Source organism: Palaemon carinicauda, chromosome 16 (assembly GCF_036898095.1).
Source record: "Palaemon carinicauda isolate YSFRI2023 chromosome 16, ASM3689809v2, whole genome shotgun sequence".
In the NCBI taxonomy this organism is placed as follows: Eukaryota; Metazoa; Arthropoda; class Malacostraca; order Decapoda; family Palaemonidae; genus Palaemon; species Palaemon carinicauda.
Genome location: NC_090740.1, coordinates 111,688,768 through 111,716,034, shown reverse-complemented (window position 1 = coordinate 111,716,034; position 27,267 = coordinate 111,688,768). Strand labels below are relative to the sequence as shown.

Below are 27,267 nucleotides of genomic sequence, written 5' to 3'. Positions count from 1 at the left end.
GTTCTCCCGTTTCTTGAGGACCCCGGATACGAACGAAGCCGCAAGCTCACTAGATCCGTCACGTATGGCCTTGTCCATGCAGGACATTATGAGCAAGGAAGATTCCTTGTCAGACGGGGAGATCTTCCTGCTCAAAGCTCCCAGACACCAGTCCAAAAAGTTAAAGACCTCGAAGGCTCTAAATACTCCTTTCAACAGATGGTCTAGGTCCGAAGGAGACCAGCATATCTTAGAGCGTCTCATGGCTAGCCTGCGGGGAGAGTCTACCAGACTTGAGAAGTCGCCCTGGGCAGAGGCAGGAACTCCCAAGCCGAGAACTTCTCCCGTGGCATACCAGACGCTCGATCTGGAAGAGAGTTTCACAGGGGGAAACGTAAAGGCTGTCTTCCCTAGGTTCTTTTTGGACTGCATCCAATCTCCTAAAACTCGTAAAGCTCTCTTGGACGAGCGGGCGAGGACGAGTTTCGTAAAGGCAGGCGCGGAAGACTGCGTACCTAAAGCAAACTCTGACGGAGGAGAGCGTGGAGCCGCAGACACAAACTGGTCCGGATACATCTCTTTGAACAGAGCAAGAACTTTTCTAAAGTCCAAAGAGGGTTGCGTGGTCTTGGGTTCGTCAAGGTCCGAATGTGGGTCATCAATGTGTGCCGCGTCGTCATCATCAGAGAGTCCATCATCCGAGAATTGAGGAGGAAGCGGCAAAGGAGTAGGAATCGGCTGGTCAGCTGAGTCCGGCAGCACAGGTGCACGCGTGACTGAACCGGACGCAACGTCATGGAACTGTTGCCCAGTCTGTGAACTGGCAACAACCATAGCAGCGCGGGGACGCATAGCGTCTACTCCAGACTGTCTAGTCTGATGTGGGCGAGCAGAGGTAACCACACTGGGTTGCGGAGGTTGACGCACCGCGTCAAAACAAAACAACTTAGACTGTTGTTGTACCTCGCGAACGTCAACGGAAGGTTTCGTGCCTCGCTGAACGTCAACATGCGGCTGGCAGGGTACACTGGAACGCATGGGTGGCGGGACTCTCTCAGCTGGAGTGCGGCAGAAGGTCGCCTCAGCGTCCACAGGACGCACAACCGTGGGTGGTTGTAGGCTAGAGGTTGGTGCAGCGTCAACCTTCTCCGCACGAAAGTTCTGCATCAATGACGTTAACTGATACTGCATGGTCTGCAGCAAAGACCATTTAGGGTCTACAGGAGCAGGTGCGGCAACAGACGGTGTGACTGCCTGATGCGGTACCGCTTTGCCTCTCTTAGGAGGTGAGCAGTCGTCGGAAGACTGCAGCAAGTCCGAACTGACCCAGTGGCTACAACTGGGCCGTTGGACTTGCGCGGAAGGGACCGACTTGCGCTTAAGAGGCCGCGAGACCTTGGTCCATGGTTTCTTACGAGAAACCTCTTCCGCAGACGAGGAATAAATGGGCTCTCTCGTCTTTGTGTGGGTGGGGCGATCTTGGGTAGATACGCCCGAAACCACGGAGGGAACGTCTGTTCGCTGATTAAAGCCTCTCGAACCCTTTGGTCGTACGACATTGCTTCTCCCCTGGACTTGGGAGCTTGCAAGAGGTCCCGGACTGGGAGGACGACAGGCACGAACAGACGAACCCTCAAGCGCAACACTATCCACAACACTATCACTCACTTTATCACTACCCACTGCACTCTTACACTTCAGCTCCTTGACGTTTGCCATGAGCTGGTTATGGTCACTAGCCAAGGACTCGACTCTCTCACCCAGAGCTTGGATGGCACGCATCATATCTGCCATCGAAGGTTCTTGAGTGCTAGAAGGGGGATCAGGAGCAACCACTACAGGGGAAGGAATAGGTTGTGGGGCATGAGGAGAGGAAAATTCAACGGAGCGAGATGAACTTCTCCTGACTCTATCTCTCTCTAGCCTACGTGTATATTTCTGGAATTCGATAAAATCGAATTCCGAAAGCCCAACGCATTCCTCACATTGATCTTCCAATTGACAGGTTATATCCCGACAATTGGAACAAACGGTGTGAGGATCGATAGAGGCCTTCGGAAGACGCCTTGAACAGTCCCTAGCATTACACTTCCTGAATTTAGGGACTTGAGAAAGGTCAGCCATTTTGAATTAGTCAAAAGGGAATTCAAAAACTATCCAAAGTCATCAACAAATAATCCGATATCAACAAAAGAATGCAAGGATGTATTGAAGATAAAGCCTGCAAAGCGAAAGCTCAAAACTAGAAACGTGTACTTCACCAAAAAGTTGTGAAAACCAATCCAGTTAGCAACAGCGAATTAGTAGGTCTTGCCGGTGGCACGACAGAGAGAAAATTGAGTTCTGTGTTTACATTGAGTACTGAGTACCTGCACGACAGATGGCGCTGTTGAAGTACACCCCCTACCTGCATAGCGATCGCTGGCGGATTTTGAACGTAGAGTTTTCTGTCGAGCAGCAGAGCTGCTGCTTATATAATCACCGGCTAAGTTTAATATTGAAAAACTAGTTTTGAACCAGGGGAAAACCATGATACTATCTTCAAGCACTGTAAACAAAATTAGGAGCCAAGTGATTATTATTATTATTACAGGCTAAGCTACAGCCCTAGTTGGAAAAGCAGGATGCTATAAGCCCAAGGGTTCAAACAGGGAAAAATAGCCCAGTGAGGAAATAAGGAATTAAACTATACATACATATACCAAAGGCACTTCCCCCAATTTTGGGGGGTAGCCGACATCAAGAAGAAACAAAACAAAAAAGGGGACCTCTACTCTCTACGTTCCTCCAGCCTAACCAGGGACTCAGCCGAGTTCAGCTGGTACTGCTAGGGTGCCACAGCCCAACCTCCCACATTTCCACCACAGATGAAGCTTCATACTGCTGAGTCCCCTACTGCTGCTACCTCCGCGGTCATCTAAGGCACCGGAGGAAGCAGCAGGGCCTACCGGAACTGCGTCACAATCGCTCGCCATTCATTCCTATTTCTAGCACGCTCTCTTGCCTCTCTCACATCTATCCTCCTATCACCCAGAGCTTTCTTCACACCATCCATCCACCCAAACCTTGGCCTTCCTCTTGTACTTCTCCCATCAACTCTTGCATTCATCACCTTCTTTAGCAGACAGCCATTTTCCATTCTCTCAACATGGCCAAACCACCTCAACACATTCATATCCACTCTAGCCGCTAACTCATTTCTTACACCCGTTCTCACCCTCACCACTTCGTTCCTAACCCTATCTACTCGAGATACACCAGCCATACTCCTCAGACACTTCATCTCAAACACATTCAATTTCTGTCTCTCCATCACTTTCATTCCCCACAACTCCGATCCATACATCACAGTTGGTACAATCACTTTCTCATATAGAACTCTCTTTACATTCATGCCCAACCCTCTATTTTTTACTACTCCCTTAACTGCCCCCAACACTTTGCAACCTTCATTCACTCTCTGACGTACATCTGCTTCCACTCCACCATTTGCTGCAACAACAGACCACAAGTACTTAAACTGATCCACCTCCTCAAGTAACTCTCCATTCAACATGACATTCAACCTTGCACCACCTTCCCTTCTCGTACATCTCATAACCTTACTCTTACCCACATTAACTCTCAACTTCCTTCTCTCACACACCCTTCCAAATTCTGTCACTAGTCGGTCAAGCTTCTCTTCTGTGTCTGCTACCAGTACAGTATCATCCGCAAACAACAACTGATTTACCTCCCATTCATGATCATTCTCGCCTACCAGTTTTAATCCTCGTCCAAGCACTCGAGCATTCACCTCTCTCACCACTCCATCAACATACAAGTTAAACAACCACGGCGACATCACACATCCCTGTCTCAGCCCCACTCTCACCGGAAACCAATCGCTCACTTCATTTCCTATTCTAACACATGCTTTACTACCTTTGTAGAAACTTTTCACTGCTTGCAACAACCTTCCACCAACTCCATATAACCTCATCACACTCCACATTGCTTCCCTATCAACTCTATCATATGCTTTCTCCAGATCCATAAACGCAACATAAACTATAAAACAAGTAATGAATAATCAAAATGATATATCATTAAATTAGATATTCATATGTAAACCATAAAAAAAATCTGAAAGATATAAATAAGATAGAATAGTGTGACCGAGCATACCCTCAAGCAAGAGTAGATATACAAGAACACACGTAAACATACGCACTTACACTACTTCTGGCGAAGGGGACACTACCCATCAATAATAAAATATTTCAATGAGATGGGGATAATACCTTACAGAGGAATTTATACAATTATTACCTTAAAGTTACGATAAACTACTACATCTGTTTCATTGTTTAGAATATTTTTTTATTTGTAAAACTAGTTCTTTTACTGAGTTTTTTGCTTAATATCTACAATTTTTTCAATGTATATACCATTAGCTTTCATATACCATCTTTCCTTATCATATAAATATGCATTTCCATTTGTTTTTAGGCTAAGATTCTCATTTATATGTATCTATTTGTATACATATGATTATGTATATGTATGCGTACATTTTGTATATCTATATCCATATTTACTTTATTTTTTATTTTTACTTAATTGATGATATTATTTTGTTGTATTATTGCCCGAAGAGCTCTGCTCCACATGGGCTTGGACTGAGTCTTCTTTTCTTTTTGTAAATCTTTGAATGTAAATATTTTTTGTCCAATAAACATTATTATTATTATTATTCTTATTAATTCAGTTGGAGTCACCAAATCTTTCGTTTTACTTGCTCAAACAAGACCAGTTCCAAGATGGTAATGACCTTCATATATTCTGCCCAAAGAATTGATCTTATATCTAATATATATATACACTGTAGTATTTTAAATTCAAGCACTACTGTATAACAAATGAAACAGCCCAAAAATTCACAATTTATACTCACATTAGGAGAAACCTTGAAAGCTATGAAATAAAATTACCTAGTTAAAGTTTTCTAAATATTCATAGTCTGTAATGTATGACATCTGACTAACAATATAATCGTTAAACCACACAATGCAGAATTACAATTAAGCTTTTAAAAAATCTGGGAAGTTGTACGTTCATTATAAAATTTAGTACGCAAATATGGTTCCCGTAACTCACGTGTGTTCAGAATTAAACAATTAGTTTGACGACACAATCTGTCATTGAGAGACTATAATATGTACATTTCTATTCTTATCAATTATGCTACAAAGTTTGAAAGCTCAATTTAGCTGGCAAAGTAAAAAAAAAAAAAAAAAAAAATAGAAGTTCTCCCATATCACAACTACCACTGCAATGCATGTCTATTGAAAGATGAGCCTTACTGGAAACACTTAGTTCTTTGTCTCCAATTGATGTGGGGAGGAGGGTGAGATCAAATGAATGTGGTGTAAGTATCAAAATAAAAAAATTCATACAACATATTCTGTTTATTTCAATAAGTTTTACCCAACATTAACTGTGCTAAATCCCACATTGACCACATGATGGGTGGTGGTAAAAAATCAAGGATAGTCATGGAAATCAACCTGGAAATAAGAGGTAAACAACAAAATACTCTATACAATTCTTGCTTTTGATTAAACCAGCAGAAAATCTAGGCCATTTTTGAGGTAGACAGAGGACTTGCAAAATTGAAGAGTATTACCCCCAGCAAAAAGGACTATTATTACTAACAAAACATCAGAGAGGGCTGGTCAATTTCTCATGTATCCAAGGTGCTAATACGACCATTCTAAGGAACCTAAAATCACCTGTAGTGCCAAAATATAAAAAAACAATTTCCTAATCTAAAATTTCCCCTACTGCAACAGGAGCCCTGGGGTTCGAGTCCCGTTCAAACTTGTTAGTTCCTTTTGTCGCTGCAACCTTACCATCTTTGTGAGCTAAGGATGGGGGCGTTTGGGGGAGCATATAGGTCTCTGCTGAGGCATCAACAGCCATTGCCTGGCCCTGCTTGGTCCTAGCTTGGGTGGAGAGGGTGCTTGGGCACTGATCAGATGTAAATATGGTCAGTCTCTAGGGCATTGTCCTGCTTGATAGGGCAATGTCACTGTTCCTTGCCTCTGGCATTCATGAGCAGCCTTGAAACCATTATAGTTCACCATTAAAAATAAATAAAATTAATTCCCACTTACATTTTCGGCATTGAGTTGAATACACTTGGTGTAGTGTTCTGACAGCTCTTGATTCGTAAGACCCGCAACAACGTTCAAGGACTTGCGTCTATCCGAGGAATTGGTCGTGGGTGATGAAAATGTCCGCATTTGCAACTGCTGCTGCAGACGATTGAGTTGGCGTTCTTTCTTTTCCTTTTCATCGTTGTTCTGGAAATGATTAAATAAACTATAGTAAAATCTGCATTTAATAATATACAGTAAATAAAACTTATATGCACTATACAAAGAACTTCTTCCATTTCCTAACATTCTATATTCTATAATTACTTTTGTTCTGCAAAAGAAGTAAGGATGTTACCAATAGTGTAAATATCTACTATCATATGATTAAAAAGATTTGCATGACATATACTATTATTATAATAAACTATTATTATTACTAGCTAAGCTACAACCATAGTTGCAAAAGCAGGATGCTATAAGCCCAGGGGCTCCAACAGCAGTGTGAACCTTACTGCTCACACCTGAAAATGAGGAAGAATTATGAAAGTTTCTAAGCAAGCCAACTCCAGAGCATGGAAGAGAATGCTCGCTCTCAACCATAGTCAAAATCAAAGTGGAGTTACTGTGGGTGAGCAACCGGTACGGTTGTTGACACCTCGTTAAATGTTTTTATAGCTGTGTTCCAGCTTCCACTGTTATCTATCTCCTATGTAAAGAACTAGGGTCTGTATTTGTGTCGGGATAAAAAGGAATTACTGTACAGCAAAAGTAATTAATCATTACCAAACAATTCTTCTTACTGGACTGTAATTGTTCAGTGGCCACTTTCCTCCTTGTAAGGGTAGAAGTGACTCTTTTGCTATGGTAAGCAGCTCTTCTAGGAGAAGGACACTCCAAAATCAAACCATTGTTCTCTATTCTTGGGTAGTGCCATAGCCTCCGCACCATGGTCTTCCACTGTCTTGGGTTAGAGTTCTCTTGCTTGAGGGTACACCTGGGCATGCTGTTCTGTCTTGTTTCTCTTTCTCTTGTTTTGTTAAAAGTTTTTATTGTTTATATAGGAGATATTTATTTTAATGTTGTTGCTCTTCTTAAAATATTTTATTTTTCTTCGTTTCCTTTCCTCTTTTTTCCCTATTGGACCCCATGGGCTTATAGCATCCTGCTTTTCCAACTAGGGTTGTAGCTTAGCAAATAATAATAATAATAATAATAATAATATACATACCAAGACAAGCCAAAAGGCCTGTCCTCCCTCAAAATAACATATACCTTACTGGAATATGAAACCTACCTTCCATGAACATTTACTATATATCACCAATAATTACTTTAGGGTAGGACAGTTGCCTGTGACACAATTTTCTTCCATCAAACCATTTGCCACTGGAGACATACGACGTACACTTCAACATAACAGTAAATGTATACATTCCACATCAAAAAACCTGATTAAAATTGAACCAAGACTCTGATCTTATAAGTTAGACATAACACACACAGACCTTACCTCTGGTACATCCATAAAGACATCATCAGCTAAAGGAGTTCCATCTGACAAAATTGGATACTGGTTGACATTAACCGGGGTTTCTGCTAAAACTGGGGGAATGATGCTGCGACGTTTTACGGGTGACACCCCAAAGCTTGGCCGCGCCTTTTTATGTGATCGCATTTTGTTGGAGTTTTCCTTGTTCATCTTGAAAGGAAAGAAATAGGTATTAGGAATATACTATACTGTGCAGGTGTTAAACAAGATACTACCAGATAAAATATGATATTTTAATTATAAAATAAATTTTTGAATATACTTACCCGGTGAATATATAATAGCTGCTACTCAGCGGCTCGACAGAAAACACACTCAAAAAACTCGCGAGCGATCGCTATGAAGGTTGCGGGTGTGCCCACCAGCGCCAACTATCGGTCAGATACCACTCTTGCATGTAAACAAACCCTTCAATTCTTCTCGTCCCGCTGCGTCTCTATTGGGGAGGAAGGGAGGGCCTTTAATTTATATATTCACCGGGTAAGTATATTCAAAAATTTATTTTATAATTAAAATATCATTTTTAAATATTTAACTTAGCCGGTGAATATATAATAGCTGATTCACACCCAAGACGGTGGGTAGAGACCAGAGTTAATTAAGTTTACAGCGTATAAGCTAAGAGTTTTTGACAGTTATCAATATAACAAAAACAAAATATATAGGTACCTGGTAAGGAAGTTGACTTAGACGATTACTCTGCCTTGTAAGTCTGTCTTCCTCACGAAGCCCAGCGATCCTCTTAGGATGCTGAAAGACTCCCAGGAGCTGAAGTATAAAGAGTTGCAACCCATACTAACAGGACCTCATCAAACCCCTAATCTGGGCGCTCTCAAGAAATGACTTTGACCACCCGCCAAATCAACCAGGATGCGAAAGGCTTCTTAGCCTTCCAACCCATAAAACAATATTAAAAACATTTCAAGAGACAGATTAAAAAGGATATTGGAATTAGGGAAGTGTAGTGGTAGAACCCTCACCCACTACTGCACTCGCTGCTACGAATGGACCCAGTGTGTAGCAGTCCTCGTAAAGAGTCTGGACATATTTCAGGTAAAATGACGAGAACACTGACTTGCTTCTCCAAAAGGTCGCATCCATGATACTTTGCAGAGATCTATTTTGCTTGAAGGCCACGGAGGTTGCTATAGCTCTAATCTCGTGCGTCTTAACCTTAAGCAAAGATCGGTCTTCCTCACTCAAGTGGGAATGGGCTTCTCGTATTAAAAATCTGATAAAATATGACAAAGCATTCTTTGACATAGGTAAGGATGGTTTCTTAACCGAACACCATAACGCTTCAGATTTACCTCGTAATGGCTTAGTACGAGCTAAATAGAACTTAAGAGCTCTAACGGGACATAACACTCTCTCCAGTTCGTTGCCTACGATCTCTGATAAGCAAGGAATATCAAAATATTTAGGCCAAGGACGAGAAGGCAGTTCATTCTTGGCCAGGAAACCAAGTTGAAGAGAACAAGTGGCTTTTTCTGTAGAAAAAACCGATGTTCTTGCTGAAGGCATGAAGTTCACTGACTCTTTTAGCCGAGGCCAAGCACACCAGGAAAAGAGTCTTGAGATCCTTCAGGGAGGCTGAATGTAATGGCTCAAACCTGTCTGACATGAGGAACCTTACGACCACGTCTAAGTTCCATCCAGGAGTAGCCAAACGACGTTCCTTAGAGGTTTCAAAAGACTTAAGGAGATCTTGTAGATCTTTATCGTTGGAAAGATCTAAGCCTCTATGCCGGAAGACCGAAGCCAACATGCTCTTGTAGCCCTTGATCGTGGAAGCTGAAAGGGAGCGAACCTTTCTCAGGTGTAAGAGAAAATCAGCGATTTGGGCTACAGAGGTACTGGACGAGGATACAGATACTGACTTGCACCAGTTTCGGAAGGTTTCCCACTTCGATTGGTATACTCTAATGGTAGAAGCTCTCCTCGCTCTTGCAATCGCACTGGCTGCCTCCTTCGAAAAGCCTCTAGCTCTAGAGAGTCTTTCGATAGTCTGAAGGCAGTCAGCCGAAGAGCGGGGAGGCCTTGGTGTACATTCTTTACGTGGGGCTGACGTAACAGGTCTACTCTTAGAGGAAGACTTCTTGGAAAGTCTACCAGCCATCGAAGTACCTCGGTGAACCATTCTCTCGCGGGCCAGAGGGGAGCAACTAACGTCAACCTTGTCCCTTCGTGAGAGGCGAACTTCTGCAGTACCTTGTTGACAATCTTGAATGGTGGGAATGCATATAGGTCTAGATGAGACCAATCTAGAAGAAAAGCGTCTATATGTATTGCTGCTGGGTCTAGGACTGGAGAGCAATAGATTGGAAGTCTCTTGGTCATCGAGGTTGCAAAGAGGTCTATGGTGGGTTGACCCCAAGTCGCCCAAAGACTCTTGCACACGTCCTTGTGGAGGGTCCATTCCGTAGGAATTACCTGACCCTTCCGACTGAGGCAATCTGCTAAGACGTTCAAGTCGCCCTGAATAAACCTCGTTAACAGGGAGATGCCTCGATCTCTTGACCAAATGAGCAGGTCCCTTGCGATCTCGTACAGTGTCAGGGAGTGGGTGCCTCCTTGCTTGGAAATGTATGCCAAGGCTGTGGTATTGTCCGAGTTGATCTCCACCACCTTGTTTCGAAGGAGACTCTCGAAGTTCATCAAGGCCAGGTGGACTGCCAAAAGCTCCTTGCCGTTGATGTGCATGCTCCTCTGACTTGAGGTCCACAGACCTGAGCATTCCCGACCGTCCAGGGTCGCACCCCAACCCAAATCCGATGCGTCTGAGAATAGAACGTGGTTTGGTTTCTGAACTGCTAGGGGAAGTCCCTCTCTTAGACTGATATTGTCGTTCCACCAATTCAGGCATGCCTTTACTGTTTCGGAGATCGGGATTGAGACCGCCTCTAGCGTCTTGTCCTTTCTCCAGTGAAAAGCTAGATGGAACTGGAGAGGTCGAAGGTGTAGCCTTCCTAGCGAGACAAACTGCTCCAGGGATGATAGAGTTCCTACAAGACTCATCCAATTCCTGACTGAGCAGCGTTCTCTCTTCAACATCCGTTGGATTATGAGCAGGGCTTGCTCTATTCGGGGGGCAGACGGAAAAGCCCGAAAAACTGGACTGCGAATCTCCATCCCTAAATACAGTATAGTTTGGGATGGAATCAGCTGGGACTTTTCCATGTTGACCAAAAGTCCCAATTCCTTGGTCAGATCCAATGTCCAATGAAGATCCTGCAGACAGCGATGACTGGACGAGGCTCTGAGAAGCCAATCGTCCAAGTAAAGGGAGGCTCGGATTCCCAATAAATGGAGGAATTTTGCCACATTCCTCATAAGCCTCGTAAACACGAGAGGAGCAGGACTTAGGCCAAAGCACAGGGCCCGAAACTGGTACCCCACATTGTCGAAAACAAACCTCAGAAAAGGTTGGGAATCTGAGTGAATGGGGATGTGGAAGTATGCGTCTCTTAGGTCGAGAGAGACCATCCAGTCTCCCTTTCTGACCGTTGCTAAGACTGATTTCGTGGTCTCCATGGTAAACTTTGTCTTCGTGACAAAGACGTTCAGAGCGCTGACGTCTAGCACCGGTCTCCAACCTCCTGTCTTCTTCGGTACTAGGAAGAGGCGGTTGTAGAACCCCGGTGATTGAAGGTCCGAGACTTTCACCACCGCTCCCTTCTCTAGCAAAAGAGACACTTCTAGTTTCAGGGCTTGTCTCTTTGATTCCTCTCGGTACATGGGAGAGAGGTCGATGGGGGAAGTCGCTAGAGGAGGTTTGTGTACAAGTGGAATTTTGTACCCCTCTCTGAGCAACCTCACAGACTGTTGGTCTGCGCCCCTCTTCTCCCAGGCTTGCCAGAAGTTCTTGAGTCTGGCACCTACTGCTGTCTGAGGCTGCGGGCAGTCAGACTCTGCCACGTGAGGACTTGGCTCCTCTCTTCTTTCCTCTCTTTCCCTCGGCACGAGTACTTCCCCTGCTGGGAGCTCTGCCACGAAAGGGCGGAATAAACCTGGACGCCGGAGTGTCTATCCTTGGTCTTGCAGAAAAGGATGTCGAAGGAGTCCCTTTGCGAGCAGAGGACGCTACCAAGTCATGGGTGTCCTTCTGCACGAGTGACAAAGCTATGTCCTTAACCAAATGTTCAGGGAACAAAAACTTCGATAAGGGAGCAAAGAGTAGCTCAGATCTTTGACAGGGAGTAACTCCTGCCGACAGATAAGAGCAAAGGGACTCTCGCTTCTTAAGGACTCCTGAAGTAAAAGAGGAGGAGAGCTCATTGGATCCATCGCGGATGGCTTTATCCATGCAGGACATAATGAGTACGGAGACATCTCTATCAGCCGATGAGATTTTCCTACTTAAGGCTCCCAAACACCAGTCAAGGAAGTTGAAAACTTCAAAGGCTCTAAAAATGCCTTTCAGCAGATGGTCAAGGTCCGAGGATGACCAACTAATCTTCGAGCGTCTCATGGCTAGGCGGCGGGGAGAGTCTACAAGGCTTGAGAAGTCGCCCTGGGCAGAGGCAGGGACTCCCAAGCCGAGAACTTCTCCCGTGGCATACCAGACGCTCGATCTAGACGAGAGTTTAGATGGAGGGAAGGCAAAGGACGTCTTCCCCAAACTCCTCTTGGTTTCCAACCAATCGCCTAAAAGCCGTAAAGCTCTCTTGGATGAGCGAGAGAGCACAAGTTTTGTAAAGGCTGGCATGTCAGCAGGTACGCCTAAAACAAACTCAGACGGCGGCGAACGAGGAGCAACAGAGACGAAGTGATCGGGAAACAACTCCTTAAAAATTAACATGACTTTCTTAAAGTCCATTGATGGCGGAACAGTTCTGGGTTCATCAATATCTGAAGGATGATCCTCAGGCTGAGGGTCAGCAACGTCCTCATCTGAAGGTTCCTCATCTGACAACTGCTGAGAAACAAGCAAAGGGGTTGGCAATGCTTGACACACAGCGTCCACACGCACTGGTGCATTAGTAGCGGACCAGGACGCAACGTCATGTAACTGCTTGACAGTCTGTGAACTGTCAACAACAACAGGTGCGTGAGGACGCACAGCGTCCACCCGAGACTGCTTTGACCGCCTAGTCTGAGCAGTCAAAACAACTCTAGACTGCGGATGTTGACGCTCAGCGTCAAAACAAGTCAACTCCGATGGTTGGCGAACGTCCTGAACGTCAACAGGAGCATCAGCAAGTTGCCTAACGTCCAAATGCGGCTGAAAATCCACACGAGACCGCATCGAGTGTGGTTCTAAACAACCTGACTGACGTGACTTGGCTACGCCAACGTCAACAGGACGCACAAAGGAACGTTTGGGTGGCTGAAGGCCAGGATCTCGATGAGATAAACGGCTAGGCTCAACGGAAACCTTATCGGTAGAATAGTCTTCCATAAGGGAGGCAAGCTTAGACTGCATGTCCTGCAGTATAACCCATTTAGGGTCCACGGGAATGGGTGCGGTAACCGACGGGGTTAACGTCTGAGACGGCACAACCTTGCCTTGCTTAGGCGGCGAGCAGTCATCCGATGACTGCAACGGGTCCGAACTGTCCCAATGACTACATCCAGGACGCTGGACCTGTCCTGAAGGGACCGACTTCCGTTTAAGAGGCCTAGAAACCTTGCTCCACGGTTTCTTGCGCGAAAAGCCTTCGGAAGACGAGGAGAAAACGGGCTCTCTCGTCTTATGGTAGGGGCGATCTTGGTGAGTACGCCTGATACCATAGAGGGAACGTCTGTTCGCTGATCAAGGCCTCTCGAACCCATAAGTCGTACGACATTACTTCTCCCCTGGGCTTGGGAGCTTGCAAGAGGTCCCGGACTAGGTGAACGACAGGCACGAACAGACGAACCCTCGGTCGCAACACTGTTCACAACACTTTGCGCACTAATCACTTTCCCACTTTCCGCTGTGGCACTCTGACACTTAAGTTCCTTCACGTCAGCCATGAGTTGATTACGATCAGTTGCTAACGCTTCAACTCTTTCCCCCAAGGCATGAATAGCACGTAACATGTCTTGCATAGATGGTTCCTGAGTGCTAGAAGGGGGGTTAGGAACAACCACTACAGGGGAAGGATTAGGTTCAGGGGCATGGGGAGAGGAAAAATCTACAGACCTAGATGAACTCCTCCTTACCCTATCTCTCTCTAGCCTACGTGCATACTTATCGTATTCGAGCCAATCGAATTCCGAAAGGCCCACGCATTCCTCACACCGATCTCCCAATTGACAGGTTTTACCCCGACAATTGGAACACACAGTATGTGGGTCGAGAGATGCCTTAGGAAGACGCCTATTACAGTCCCTAGCATTACACTTCCGAAATCTAGGTACTTGTGAAGGGTCAGCCATTTTGAATTAGTCAAAGAAATTCCAAAAAACAATCCAAGTCATCAACAATTAATCTGATTCAATAAAGAGTTCAAGAGTTTATGTTGAGGAAAAACACCTGCACTGCGAAAGCTCAAACCAAAATGAAGTACTTCACCAAATATGTTGAGAAAACTCCAGGTTCTACAGCGAGTATTGATACGTCTTGTCGTCAAGGTCGACAGAGAAGAATTGAAGGGTTTGTTTACATGCAAGAGTGGTATCTGACCAATAGTTGGCGCTGGTGGGCACACCCGCAACCTTCATAGCGATCGCTCGCGAGTTTTTTGAGTGTGTTTTCTGTCGAGCCGCTGAGTAGCAGCTATTATATATTCACCGGCTAAGTTAAATATTTAAAAAGAGATGTTTAATGACACAGCTCTCTTAGAATTCTTTGCACTGATCCATACCCTATATTTTTGTATTTGAGAAAATCATATAAAGGTTCTTTTTAAGGAAATGCCTTAGAACAAACATCTTCTGTCAAAGAATGTTAACATCTTCTGTCAAAGAATGTTGACAATGTATACTGTAATACATACTGTACATACATGCAAGAGGTTTTTAAAGGTTTAAAGGTCGCTCATGAATGGCAGAGGCAAGGGACAGTGACATTGCCCTAACAAGCAGGACAGTGCACTAGAGACTAACCATATATTATATGATCAGTGCCCAAGCCTCCTCTCCACCCAATCTAGGACCAGGGAGGGCCAGGCAGTGGCTGCTGGTGACTCAACAGATAGACCTATAGGCTCCCCCAAACCCCCATCCTTACCTCACAAGAATGGTAAGGTTGCAGACATTAAAGGAACTAGCGAGTCTGAGCGGGACTCGAACCCCCGGATGGCAAACACCAGGCAGAGACGTTACCAATCAGACCACAACAACAAGTACCATCCATTGGAGTCAGGTTTGGACGACTCTAGGCCAAAATTCGACAAACAAAGAGCTTCTTGGAACTTACTAAATTTGTAAATTTATGTTTTGTACAACCCTAAAATTTACTAGTCCTACGATGAATGATATAGCATCGTAACTCATTAGATAATGGAAAGAGAAGAAACAGCCCCAAGATATATAAGGACCTAGGTTAACCCTTTTACAGTACCCCCAATGGACGTACTGGTACGTTTCACAAAACTCATCCCTTTACCCCCCAATGGACGTACTGGTACGTTTCACAAAACTCATCCCTTTACCCCCCCCATGGACGTACTGGTACGTTTCACAAAACTCATCCCTTTACCCCCCAATGGACGTACTGGTACGTTTCACAAAACTCATCCCTTTACCCCCATGGACGTACTGGTACGTTTCACAAAACTCATCCCTTTACCCCCAATGGACGTACTGGTACGTTTCACAAAACTCATCCCTTTACCCCCCAATGGACGTACTGGTACGTTTCACAAAACTCATCCCTTTACCCCCCAATGGACGTACTGGTACGTTTCACAAAACTCATCCCTTTACCCCCCAATGGACGTACTGGTACGTTTCACAAAACTCATCCCTTTACCCCCCAATGGACGTACTGGTACGTTTCACAAAACTCATCCCTTTACCCCCCCAATGGACGTACTGGTACGTTTCACAAAACTCATCCCTTTACCCCCCAATGGACGTACTGGTACGTTTCACAAAACTCATCCCTTTACCCCCCAATGGACGTACTGGTACGTTTCACAAAACTCATCCCTTTACCCCCCAATGGACGTACTGGAACGTTTCACAAAACTCATCCCTTTACCCCCCAATGGACGTACTGGTACGTTTCACAAAACTCATCCCTTTACCCCCCAATGGACGTACTGGTACGTTTCACAAAACTCATCCCTTTACCCCCCAATGGACGTACTGGTACGTTTCACAAAACTCATCCCTTTACCCCCATGGACGTACTGGTACGTTTCACAAAACTTATCCCTTTACCCCCAATGGACGTACTGGTACGTTTCACAAAACTCATCCATTTACCCCCAATGGACGTACTGTACTGGTACGTTTCACAAAACTCATCCCTTTACCCCCCAATGGACGTACTGGTACGTTTCACAAAACTCATCCCTTTACCCCCCAATGGACGTACTGGTACGTTTCACAAAACTCATCCCTTTACCCCCCAATGGACGTACTGGTACGTTTCACAAAACTCATCCCTTTACCCCCATGGATATACTGGTACATCCTTGCAAAAAACTGCTATTTACATTTTTTTTTTTTTGCATATTTTTGATAACTTTATGAGAAACTTCAGGCATTTTCCAAAAGAATGACCTCTCAATGACGAAAGTTAAGGCTGTTAGAGCAATTTAGAAAATATATACTGTATTGCAAAATGTGCTTGGCGAAAAAATAAAAAATAAAAAATAAAAAAAAAAATGCCTGGGGGTTAGGGGTTGGAAAGTTCCAAATAGCTTGGGGGTAAAAGGGTTAAGTTAGATTGGCATGGTAAGGTTACACGTATCCTTGTTTTTCAATAGTTTAACTGGTGTGTTTTACTCCACAATGCAGCTAATTTCCCACTGTAATTCCCTTTTTAAACAATTCTCCAAGTGGGTCCTGCATCTTTGAAACTAGTAAACAGGTACTCATTTAGGAGCCTTTGTGTAACGACGGACAGGAACACTTGCATAGAACATCATCTAATTTAAACTCCGCCACCTAACCTAACCTATAACCTGTTTCTTTCCCTACAATACGTGTTCTAACCTACAACCCGTGTCCTAAGTTACGACTCGTGTCCTGACCTACAACCCGTGTCTTTACCTACGACCCGTGTCCTAACCTACAACCTATGTCTTAACCCACAACCCGTGTCCTATCCTACAACCCCTGCCTTCACCCACAATCCATGTCTTTACCTACAACCCGTGTCTTTACCTACAAATTGTGTTTTAACCTACAAACCGTGTCCTAAACTACAACCCGTGTCTTTACCTACTTACCTAACAGGGCCGCTAACGACTCCCAAGACTGCCATATTCTGAGCGATAGTGTTGAACATAGGGGAGTTATGGGGCATGGCCGTCTTCATACATGCACCCCATCATTTACGATAAAAATTTAGGTAAAATTAGGTTTACCCAAACTCGGATATCCAAATAAAAAATACAGTATATTATTCTTGCTTAAATAGTGTTTTCAACAAATTTAACCTTGTTATATTCCGTAATTAATTAGATTTAGAGACACAAGACCTAAATAATAACTTTAAATAATGGGTTTCCACAGTGGGAAATTGAGGTTTTTGGGTGGGAGAATACAGAAAACGAGTAAAATAAGAGCTGTCTAATCTAAAGACACCAGTCATCATAGTAAAAAAGTTAGTGTAATCTAAATCGAATAATAATGAAACACTGTCAAAACACCGGAGCTTTTGCTCTCCAGATTTCCGGATGCATAAAAAACGGGTATTATTTTAATGTATTACAGGGCAATGTAACCTAAGAAAAAAACTACTTTTTCTTATAGAAAAAATTACGCTCTCTTCAAAACACGACAATGTAACCTAGGAAAAAAAACTACTTTTTCTTATAGAAAAAATTACGCTCTCTTCAAAACACGACAATGTAACCTAGGAAAAAAACTACTTTTTCTTGTAGAAAAAATTACGCTCTCTTCGAAAATGACACTCCAACGCAAATTTTATCCTATTTTCTATGGAGACGAATCATTTATAGCCGTCTTCATCATAATATTATAAATACATCATTACTTAAATGAGCTAATGATTTATTGGTTTTCACTTTGCTGTATGCACCCAATTCAACAATATTTCACTGCTCCTATGTTTTGACAGGTGGAACATGCTTCGCTGCGAACATTATCTCCGTGGTCTTGTAAATATTTCGACGTTATCAATAATAATTTTGGCGTTATCAATTATAATTTTGACTTTAATTATCAATTATAATTTCGGCGTTAATTATCAATTATACAAACTTCATCGGCAAAATCAGCAAATATTTCCATAACCCTGAATTTGCGGAAGATTCAGGTACCTTTTTCATATGAATCATCTCAAAAATATATAAATAAAACGATCGATATCTACATTTGGTTGAAACTGTAACAATACCAAAATTAAGACCAGATAAAGATAAATCACTAGATAAAGTGTACAATAGATAAGTAGAGTTAGGATACGCCTCCTAGGTTAGGTTAGGTTTTCTAGTGTTTTTTTTTCGATTGGAAAATGTTAGTTTTTCATTCATATATTTTGGAATTTTAAATCTATAATTCGAAAAAATACGAATTTGCCATAATTGTTTGTACCAGAACAATTCAAGGTTACTATATAAATATACTTCTTACCTCTTCTTCATTATCAATATTAATTTATTAATATAAGATGAGGCGTAGGATAGTAAATATTAATATTATTATACGAAAAACAGTAATATACAAAAAACCCGGGCAATAGGCCATTTTAAATAGCCTGCCGAAGAACAGAGGACCGGACTTTGACTTATAAAAACATAAGATTAATTTAGTCTAGGCCTATTTAAGTTGAATTTATAAGTTCCTCGTGATACCAAAGAGACTTACGAGAAGGAACTTTCACTTATATAGGTTGAAATCTTAATATTTCTAGTAAGAAATAAGGAGATTTTTCATTCACTTACGCGGGAACTGCAGTCTGTCAAACCAAAACAAACGCTCCGACCTCTATATAGTGACCACAATTTCGGTATAGTAACTGAAATTAATAAAATATGGCCTGAGTTTGATTGTACTTTCCATGGAAAATCACATACATAACATAATAACGATCCACATAACACAGTTTTAGATATAAAATGGTTGAAAGTACGCTTCCAAACACACTCACTATGGTTTGAATACAAAGTCTCGTCAGACGCGAGATTTCTCGAGGATTTGCGAGTTGAAGCGCCAGACTTGAAACATCTTTAGAATAGATTTGGATTCAAAAATGCTAAAATTCGTATTGTGAGATCAATGGCGATGTTCTCTTATCGATTAATAAAGAGGCTTATTTAGTGGTAGAAAGGTCCTCGAACTAATGACTGTATAATAGGGTTATAATTGCTTATATACTGCACATTTACTTTAGCATCTGGAACTCCTTGTAAGCAATTATAACCCTATTATACAGGCATCAGTTCGAGGACCTTTCTACCACTAGAGAAGCCTCTTTATTAATCTATAAGGAAGCATCGCCATTGATCTCACAATACGAATTTTAGTATTTTTTAATCCAAATCGATTCTAAAGATGTTTCAAGTCTGGCGCTTCAGCTCGCAAATCCTCGAGAAATCTCGCGTCTGATCTCTAGCAGGAGCTGCAGGACCCACGGGATTTGTTAGCTGTGAACATCTTTAAAGTATTTAGATAATCATATAACATAAATTTTGCTTATACAATTCAGTTTACCTCTTCCTTAATAAGAGATTATATTAGCACCCTAAGATTTTGCATTCCTTCCATGCTCTTTCGATTTGTATTCAGCTCAACTTTCCTTTGCGTCTTCCCCTCCACATTTTATCTAAAAAATATTCCCAATGAACCAAATATGCCCGTCCTTAACAATTAAAGTCTTTTTATCATTGGATAACCTACATGCTCTCACATTGTAGGCCTATGCTGTTACAGGTAACATCCAAAGGGAATATTGGAAACATCAATTATTCCATTACTAACTTAAACAAAAAATCTATGGAGAGAGATTATAAAGCTAATTTTCTTTATCCCTGCTTTTCAGTGAGGTTAATCTAAAAAGTTATAACTTTGTTCATTGGAGAAATATAGTAGGCCTACTTTTCCTCTTTCAGTGCAAATATCTGTCGTCATTGTTCAACACTTAAGACTTATGTCACTTGTGTGATGAAAAGAGACATGGTTCTTATCAATGACTACGGTCAAAGGTATAAAAACCTGCTGAGAGCAATACTCACCGGAGATGGGGTGCAGATAGTGTCCTATACCTGGGTAGGCCAGGATTAATAGAGTACTCTACTAATCCTGGGCTAGGCTTATGTTACTGACTATCTTAGGGCAGCTATAGTTGCTGTACTCAGGCAATCTAAAACAATAACAACATTAATGTACTCATCACTGCTCATAACACTACGCCCCACTTGCTGTATTACCATGACTTTTATCATACCGCTTGGCAGGTAATTTTACTACTGTGTACCTAAGATTTCCTCTCTGGTAACGGATACAACCAACGTTTGGATGCAATCCTGTGTAACTTCGAGCACAAGGAAAGATGCATTGATGATACAGTTCAATACTACACAGACTTTGAGAGTAATGGTGGCACACCATGGAATTTCCCAAGACTGTGGAGAAATTAGAAATTGGGATGAACCTACCAGGTTCCAGTTTGCTAAGAAGAAAATGCCCTAACAATTGATTTGATAATAGGTGGAAGGAGATTTCGTAGCAACAGAACTCACTGAACTTTACACGAAATGTCTGCAAGAATAAGATACTGAACCAAAATGAACCAAAATATCTAAAAGAATGCCTGAATAAACTAAAACTAGAAACAAATGTTAACATAAGACACATGAGTGACAAACATAGGCTATATCTGAACCAAGAACAAATAGTAAATTTGGTGAAAGGGCTTTTAGCTACTGTGCGCCTAGACATTATAATAAACTGCCAACTGAAATGAAGGACCTAAAGGGAGCAATTGAATTTAAGAAGAAACTAAAGACATTACTTTTCACAAGATCATATGATTTGGAAGATGCTACAATCAAAGAATTGTATAAGTTATAATGAAAATGTTTCGTTAGATGATTAATATGGACCCGCCCGAGAAGTAGTTCACTCGACTTCAGTGGAGGGTTGGATTTAAACCCAAAACAAGTAAACAAGTAAATGCTCTCTATACCTACGGCTCGGAAAAACTTTATAACTATACTAATTCACAAAAAGGAAGACACAAAAGACCTGAAAATTACCATCCAATAATTTTACACTCAATAATACATAAAATATTTACAAAGATCATATTTGACCAAAAAGAAAGACAGCTAGACTGTAATCAACCAAGAGAGCTGGCAGGCTTTAGAAGTGGGTATTTAGAAACTGACCATATACATGTAATTAACCAACTAATGGAAAAGTCAACTAAGTATAACAAACCACTGTATATGACATTCATGGACTACCAGAAAGCTTTTGATTCTTTCAAAACGTCAGCAGTAATGAAATCCATTCAAAGACAAGGACTAGATGAATCTTGCAGGTATGTTAGAACACCTGAAGTTGTCTTTATTATTATTATTATTATTATTATTATTATTATTATTATTATTATTATTATTATTATTAGCCAAGCTACAACCCTAGTTGGAAAAGCAAGATGCTATAAGCCCGAGGGCTCCAACAGGGAAAAATAGCCCAGTGAGGAAAGGAAATAAGGGAATGAATAAATGATGAGAATAAATTAACAATATATCATTCTAAAAACAGTAACAACGTCAAAACAGATATGTCCTATATAAACTATTACCAATGTCAAAAACAGATAGGCCCTATGTCATATATAAACTATAAAAAGACTCATGATAGCCTGGTTATCATAAAAACATTTGCTCCAACTTTGAACTTATGAAGTTCTACTGATTCAACTACCCGATTAGGAAGATCATTCCACAACTTGGTAACAGCTGGAATAAAACTTCTAGAATACTGTGTAGTATTGAGCCTCATGATGGAGAAGGCCTGGCTATTAGAATTAACTGCCTGCCTAGTATTACGAACAGGATAGAATTGTCCAGGGAGATCTGAATGTAAAGGATGGTCAGAGTTATGAAACATCTTATGCAACATGCATAATGAACTAATTGAACGACAGTTGCATATGGGAAGTACAGCAATCATAAAACTACATAAAAATAGTAAGAAAATTTCGAATGAGAAAGGAGTTGGTCAGGGAGACCCAAGCTCACCTAAATTATTTAGAGTGTGCCTAGAAGAGGGTTTTAAGAGTTTAAATCGGGAAAATGTAGGAATTAACATTAATGGAGAATACCTTAACAACTTGAGATTTGCAGATGACATAGCTGTGTTTAATGAATCGTGGGAGGAATTGCAAAATACGATAGAAGATTTTAATAGAGAAAGTATAAATGTAGGACTGAAAATGAATATAAGTAAAACCAAGATTAAAAGAAGGTTAAGCGTGGGATGAAGACCTTTTGGTAAACAAAATGAGATTATGAAATGTATAATGCCACTTTCTCTAAAGATAAAACTATTTAATCAGATGGTCCTATCAGTAATAACTCATGAATTGGGAAACTTGGAGCCTTACTAAAATCTGAGAAAATAAGCTAGTTACAACTCAGAATTTTAGATATACTATATATGCACACATACAGATTTAACACTTCCTACCCCCATCCCTCTTTCCTAACTACAGTACATCCCAATGGTACAGCCATTATTATTATTATTATTATTATTATTATTATTATTATTATTATTATTATTATTTGCTAAGCTACAACCCTAGTAGGAAAAGCAAGATGCTATAAGCCCGAGGGCTTCAACAGGGAAAATATCAAAGCGAGGAAAGGAAATAAGGAAATTACAAGAAAAGTAATTAATTGAAATAAAATATTTTAAGAACAGTAACATTAAGATAAATCTTTCATACATAAACTATAAAAAACTTATAAAAAAACAAGAAGAGAAAAAATGTAGAATAGTGTGCCTGAGTGTACCCTCAAGCAAGTAAACTCTAACCCAAGACAGTGAAAGACCGTGGTACAGAGGCTATGGCACTATCCAAGACCAGAGAACATTGGTTTGATTTTGGAGTTTCCTTCTCATAAATGAGCTATTCTTGTGGGAGACTGTGGTTGCCACTTTCCAAATGTGCCTCTCGAGGTAACTTCGATCAAACAGGGTATGACTGCTCCCGCTCCACCCTTCCGGTGGGGTGACATGAAAGAAATATATACTCAAACCCTCTTGCTTGATCAAGGGTAAACTCGGGCACACTATTCTATCAATTTCTCTTCCTCTTGATTTCTTAAAGCTTTTATAGTTTATATGAAAAATATTTATTTTGATGTTGTTACTGTTCTTAACATATTTTATTTTTTCCTTGTTTCCTTTCTTCACTGGGCTATTTTCCCTGCATTTAATTCTAATACTCAGACCTTCTCCATCATGAGGCACAATACTACATCGTATTCTAGAAGTTTTATTCCAGCTGTGACCAAGTTGTGGAATGGTCTTCCTAATCGGGTATAGTTGAATCGGTAGAACTTCAAAAGTTCAAACTTACAGCAAATGATTTGATGTTGAACAGGCTGACATAACTATTTTTTTATAGTTTATATATGAAATATCTGTTTTAATGTTGTTACTTTTCTTAAAATATTTTATTTTGATTTTTAATTTATTCTCATATTGTTTATTTGTATCCTTGTTTCCTTTCCTCACTGTGCTATTTTTCAGTGTTGGAGCCCTTGGGCTTATAGCATCTTGGTCTTCCAACCAGGGTTGTAGCTTAGCAAGTAATAATAATAATAATAATAATAATAATAATAATAATAATAATGTACCCTGACAATTACTCTCTCTCTCTCTCTCTCTCTCTCTCTCTCTCTCTAGACACACACACACACACACATATATATATATATATATATACATATGTATATATATACATATATGTATGTATATATATATACATATATATATATATATATATATATAGAGAGAGAGAGAGAGAGAGAGAGAGAGAGAGCAAATGTCCCACTACACTATTATTATTGGATGTTTCCCAAAAATAAAATGAGCCGAAACTTTGCAGAATGGCCGATAGGCCTACATCACACATCCTGTATGGTTCACAACGCCTCTCATCCTCTTAATGACCTATCCGTGAGGTAGGCCTATTTAGCCTACCTTTTATATTCTGAAGGTAACGAACCTCATACCAATTTTGCAATTTGTTCATTGATATGATGTTCAAATAGCTACGGAAATCCTTCAGTGGTGATTGGTAGTTAATCAGTGATATAATAGAGGAGGGAAATTGTCAAAGACCGGTTGCCATAGCAACGTAGGAACGCTTGCATTTAACCGGGAATGGTAGCAGAGTTGCCATTCAATTGCCTTTCGTGCTAGATCTAGCGCGTTTCTGGAGAATTTAGCGCATTTCTCCTATCTGGCACAGTTGTCCTTTTAATGTCTTTGGGTTACTCTATGTGATAACTATAAACAAACCCAGCATAATATATATATATTGCTTTTTCCGTCGATAATATGATGAACTGGTTTCCTCCAGCATCTTTACCCCAACAACTGTATTGAAACAATTTCCGCCTTTCTATCTTATTTCTCTTTTTCTTAAGCTTTTTAGTTTATATATGAAATATCTATTTAAATGCTGTCACTGTTCTTAAAATACTTTATATTGTTCATTACAGTACGCCTCTGGAAGTTCTATTTCCTTTCCTCACAGGGTTATTTTTCCCTGTTGGGGCCCTTGGACTTATAGCATCCCGCTTTTCAGACTAGGATTGTAGCCTAGCAAGTAATAATAATAATAATAATAATAATAATAATAATAATAATAATAATAATAATAATAATTATAATAATAATAATAATAATAATAATAATAATAATAATGATAATAATAGCATCTTGCTTTTCCATTTAGGGTTGTAACCTAGCAAGTAATAATAATAATAATAATAATAATAATAATAATAATAATAATAATAATAATGATAATAATAGCATCTTGCTTTTCCATTTAGGGTTGTAACCTAGCAAGTAATAATAATAATAATAATAATAATAATAATAATAATAATAATAATAATAATAATAATAATAATAATAATATCCTAGACCTAGGAAATAATTTTACGCTTTTCTAGCGCGTTTTGGAAGCTCATGCAGCGCGCCTTTAAAATCAGAAATGGCAACACTGAATAGTGGCAGGTGAGAGGTGATACAATGCTGCCTGGGGGGCAGGGGTCCCAGTCTACCGAACGGTGGCCTAGTGAGTGGACGCCTCTCAAGTTTGGTCCCGAAGCAGACTCCATTTGCCGGCATTTCCACTGTATGCAAAGGATAGATGTCCTTCGGTATAAAAGTCATTTTGACATGCGGTGATATCACGAATCCTTTATACAGATTAAGGAAGTTATATAAGAACTGTAGGCCTATTGACAATGTTTAATGGCATGAATTTCATTGATAGTGACTTGAATTAAGAACTATATCGAAGGGAGATATAAGTGTGGAAGGAATTGCAGCTAAGCTACAATGAAGATATTGGTAAGTAATTAAATAAATTTAAATACCTTGATTGTTTCATATATATATATATATATATATATATATATATTTTACCCACACTATCTTGCAGTTAGGAATGGGAGAGGGTTTGGAAAGGCTTAAACCTGTCTAAATATTTTGTAATTTCTGACGTGTCGCATACACTAATATATGTATATATGGATGTTTATGTATATATATATATATATATATATGAGGCTCATTATTACACAGTATTCTAGAAGCTTTATTCCACCTGTGACCAAGTTGTGGAACGATATTGTTAATAGGATAGTTTGAATCGGTAGACCTTAAAAAGTTCAAACTCGCAGCAAATGTTTTTATGTTGAATAGGCTAAAATAAGTATCTTTTTATTGTCTATATATGAAAGATATGTTTTAATGTTGTAACTGTTTTTTTAAATATGTTATTTTAATTGTTCATTATTTCTCTTGTTAAAATTATTAACTGATTTCCTTTTTTCATTTGGCTATTTTTTCCTTGTTGGAGTCATTGGGCTTATAGTATCCAGCTTTTCGGACTAGGGTTGTAGCTTAGCTAGTAGTATATGTATGTATATATATATATATATATATATATTAAGGTTAAAGGTCAAGGTCGAGAAATAATCTGCCGCGGCGGAGGTCTGCGCTCTACCAAGTGTCACTCATATACAGACTAGAGTATATATATATATATATATATATATTCATCTCTTCGCAGTGGCTATTCAGTCTCTAAAGCAGCATCACGTTCTTAACTTACTAAAGATTTTTCTTGGTGATAGCGAAGAGAAGTTACAAAATCTTGTTAACGAGTTTGCAAGTAGAGAAGGTTGACATTGTTGGTAACTGTTAGGGTAATGAGTTTAAAGGGAGGCTGTAGGGATGGGAATTTAATATCAGCTTAAATTTGGATTTTGTTAAGTATTATAGGCGTTTGAGTGTAAGAGTTACATTATGTGAATTTAAAGAAGCTATCAGGATCTTTGTAATTCATTTAAGGAGAATATTTTGTGTGTGTGTGTGTGTAAGAGGGAATCTCCATTTCCCTATAATACAAATAGGCTAACATGTGGAGTTGCAGATTCTGCAAGAACTATCGAGCTTGAGCGAGACAGGAACTCACGTGCGGCAAGTCGCCAAGATGGGACGTTTCCCAGTAGGCCACTGCAACCCTTAAATAATACTCGCATAGACACTGAATGATTGTGTCATATGTTGAGAAACCTATGTATACGCAGTGTGAGATATTCTGTGGTAATTTGAATACGAAGGAAATATTCACAAAGAAGATCTTGCTTGTTTCTCGTTTCATTCATCTTCATCAACATTCGTTCCTGAGTTAACCGGCTCACATAGACTTATATGTTTTGGGTTTAAATCCAACCCTTCACTGAAATCGACTGAACTACTTCTCGGGCGGGTCCCTATCAATCATCTAACGAAACATTTTCATTATAACTTATACAATTCCTTGATTGTAGCATCTTCCAGATCATATGATCTTGTGAAAAGTAATGTCTTTAGTTTCTTCTTAAATTCAATTGCTCCCTTTAGGTCCTTCATTTCAGTTGGCAGTTTATTATAATGTCTAGGCGCACAGTAGACATGTCCACAACTGTTGTAGGGGGCAATATTATAGACTAATTTCAGGGACAGTTTGTGACCAAATTGTAGAATGATCTTCCTAATCGGGTAGTTGAATCAGTAGAACTTCAAAAGTTCAAGTTGCAGCAAATGTTTTTATATTGAACAGGCTGACATAAGTCTTTTTATAGTTTATATAGAACATGTGTGTTTGAAGCTGTTACTGTTTTTTAGAATGATATATTGTTAATTTATTCTTTTCATTTATTTATTTCCTTATTTCCTTTCCTCACTGGGCTATTTTTCCCTTTTGGAGCCCTTGAACTTGTAGCA

The 27,267-nt window shown here is 40.4% G+C and overlaps 2 protein-coding genes across 3 annotated transcripts in view; one reads left to right on the top strand and one right to left on the bottom strand.

Annotated features, from left to right (window-relative positions):
* LOC137655799 (condensin complex subunit 2-like) overlaps positions 1–18,930 on the bottom strand; it is a 54,551-nt gene extending 35,621 nt beyond the window's left edge. The window contains exons 1-4 of the mRNA XM_068389954.1: positions 18,887–18,930; positions 18,681–18,754; positions 7,633–7,821; positions 6,138–6,326 (exon numbers count right to left, since the gene is read on the bottom strand). Coding sequence (XP_068246055.1) covers positions 6,138–6,326; positions 7,633–7,821 — 378 coding nt within the window. The 5' untranslated portion in view covers positions 18,681–18,754; positions 18,887–18,930. The remainder of the gene's footprint in view (positions 1–6,137; positions 6,327–7,632; positions 7,822–18,680; positions 18,755–18,886) is intronic.
* Positions 18,931–25,058: 6,128 nt separating this feature from the next.
* Positions 25,059–27,267, top strand: part of LOC137655798 (metabotropic glutamate receptor 2-like) — a 172,416-nt gene continuing 170,207 nt past the window's right edge. For both annotated transcript variants that reach the window (XM_068389952.1, XM_068389953.1), the window contains exon 1: positions 25,059–25,344. In XM_068389952.1, coding sequence (XP_068246053.1) covers positions 25,333–25,344 — 12 coding nt within the window. In that variant the 5' untranslated portion in view covers positions 25,059–25,332. The remainder of the gene's footprint in view (positions 25,345–27,267) is intronic.